This window comes from Mastomys coucha, unplaced genomic scaffold (assembly GCF_008632895.1).
Source record: "Mastomys coucha isolate ucsf_1 unplaced genomic scaffold, UCSF_Mcou_1 pScaffold7, whole genome shotgun sequence".
NCBI lineage: Eukaryota > Metazoa > Chordata > Mammalia > Rodentia > Muridae > Mastomys > Mastomys coucha.
Genome location: NW_022196913.1, coordinates 82,990,867 through 82,993,656, shown reverse-complemented (window position 1 = coordinate 82,993,656; position 2,790 = coordinate 82,990,867). Strand labels below are relative to the sequence as shown.

The window sequence follows — 2,790 nt, the reverse complement described above, 5'->3', positions numbered from 1 at the left end:
GCCAGGAGAATGGTTTATAAGACAATGAAAACAAACAAAAAAGTTTTATAATTGTAAAGAAATCTATGGGAAAAATAAGGCATCACAAAGATTTTAGGCTATATTTCTTAGTTGGAGATTCATCAATTTACTTATTCATTCAACAGAAAGCCAATGTTGAGCTCATCATCTTAGTTTAATTTGTGGGATACAAACATGAAATGAACTTATCCTACATGGGGTTTTCTGTTTATTTGCCTACTTAGAGCTATTTGGTATTCAAGGGTCTTGAAACATATATGTGGAGGCTTGGAAAAAAATGGTTTTAAGGGTGTGTTCAGAGTCATCCAGCAAATGAAAAAAAATTTTTTTGAGATAGAGAGACATATTAAGACAAAGACATTCACATTTCCATTATTCCAGTTAAGAGTCTATAGTATGAACTTCCATCAAGACTTAAAATCATTATGTGACTAAATTCTTTTCTTGTCTTGCTACATCCAGGTTTAATAGTTTGAGACAATGTATCATCTTAACTGGTATTACATATTCCAGCATATATCAGCATATATATATATATATATATATATATATATATATATAAAAATAGGAGTGGCTTGTCCTCATGGCTAGAAATTAAATGTTTGCTTCCTTATTGTACTATCCTGTACCATTTCAGTAGCACGATGTTCTTACTGACTTCTGAATGAAGACATTTGGTCAGTTGAAACCATCCTATTCTGAGTCATATTGAATTTTTTGAAACATTTCATTTTATTAATACAAGTCCAAGATGTTCTTGAAGAAGTTCATATTTCCTCTTGTTTGGCAGTCAAAGAATAGCCATATGCACAAGAACTGGGTCCATTTTTCTATAAAGAAAGAAAGAATCAATCACTTACAGGATTGCAATAATGCTAGCCAACAGTACTGATTATCCCATTTCCTTAGCATAACTTTCAACATGCTTCACATTTCCATTATTCCAGTTAAGAGTCTATAGTATGAACCTCCATCAAGACTTAAAATCATTATGTGACTAAATTCTTGTCTTGCTACATCCAGGTTTAATAGTTTGAGACAATGTATCATCTTAACTGGTATTACATATTCCAGCCTTTTTCATTTTTCTAGATATAATTCTTAAAATATGAATTAAACATATTCTATTTGGTTAGCATGAATTTGCTTGGTATAAAAGAATGCTATTTACATATTTTTTGACATGACAACATTGAATACAAATATCCATGATCACTCCTGTCAAAGAAGATTATTTGAGTTTTGAATTAAGAATGCTATAGATTTAACTTGACACTTGATGTAGTTCCTAAGTTACTGAAAATCTTAATAGTGAACTACTTCCAAGTATGGAACTCGCCTGGTGACATCTGTTGCTGAACTATTTGAAATCATAATTGTGAAATAAACATACATGGAGGACATTACAGGGTTCTTTATAGCCTTCTTTAGTTCTGTGGTAAGTAAAAGTAAGAATTAAAATAGTTATTTCTAATCATAATCCATTAAAAATAAACTATGTAAATAATCCTTTTATTAAATCACCTTAGATATTTTCAAGTAGACTATTAAAAACTGCTTCATGCTATATTCCTTGTGACTCTACTTTGTATTCTAAACATTGCCTAAGAGTTCAAGAGTATAACATCTTGAAGTTATATCATGCATATCTGCTTTCTTTCATTCGGTTGAGTTTTGTAAGAATAGAAAGATGCATTTGTCTCATAAAATTTTAGCAATGATTTTACATATAGTTAATGTTCCTTCTCTAGTTTCCGACCGAAGCTTGTGAAATGTCAAGCCTCTGCTTTATTCTCTGAAAAATAGTAATATTAAACAAGTCATCTCTATGTGATTCCTACTATATAAATCATGCCAAAGCTGAATAGTAATTTTAGAAGCAATAGACCAATTTTCCTTTTATTTAAAAGGGATTTTTATAAAAATAAAAGTTTGTGTAATATTTTCCTATATGTAGTACATTATTGATAGAGAGACAACATTATCCATAGAGAGTTCTAACAGACTGAGATTGTTCAACTCAATGTTTGTTTTCATGGATATTTATTTGTTACCAGCTGAAGAAATTAAAAATCAATTGCTTCAGAGTCTCATTTTTTCTGCCTTTGTAGCCAGAGTGATTCCTAATACTTGGTTTGTGTTTTCTCAATCACAGATGGTTTTCTGACTTCATATACAAAATTCATCTTCCCTAGGAGTTGAATTGAGGTGAAAATAATATCAAATATTTTATTTGTAAAATTTATAGAATTAAGGGTTAATAATTTATTTTCCTCATAAAAGTTAATTTTTTCCCCTTCTTATAATTTTTATAGCTTTGAAAGACGGACAATCCAGAGACTGCTCCACCTGGGAATCCTTCCCATATTCAATCATCAAATCCAGCACTATTGTAAATGCCAGCAAGTGTTGGCTTACAGGAGTCTGATATAGCTGTCTCCTGAGAGGCTTTGACAGTGCCTGACTAATACAGAAATAGAGGCTCACTGCCATCCATTGGACTGAGCACAGAGTCTCCAGTGAAGGAGCTAGAGAAAGGACCCAAGGAACTGAAGGGTTTGCAGCCCCTTAGGATAAACAACAATATGAACTACCTAGTACCTTCAGAGCTCCCGGGGACTAAACCACCAACCAAAGAGTACAACATGGTGGGACTCATGGCTCCAGCAGCATGTGTATAGCAGAGGATGGCCTAGTTGGCCATCAGTGGGAGGAGAGGCCCTTGGCCCTGTGAAGGTTCTATGCCCCAGTGTAGGGGAATGCCAGGGC

General features: G+C 33.0%; 1 protein-coding gene across 1 annotated transcript in view; it reads right to left on the bottom strand.

Annotated features, from left to right (window-relative positions):
* Positions 1-1,111: 1,111 nt before the first annotated feature.
* Trhr (thyrotropin releasing hormone receptor) overlaps positions 1,112-2,790 on the bottom strand; it is a 39,995-nt gene continuing 38,316 nt past the window's right edge. The window contains exon 4 of the mRNA XM_031358738.1: positions 1,112-1,454. Within this exon, the coding sequence (XP_031214598.1) occupies positions 1,449-1,454 (6 nt within the window). The 3' untranslated portion in view covers positions 1,112-1,448. The remainder of the gene's footprint in view (positions 1,455-2,790) is intronic.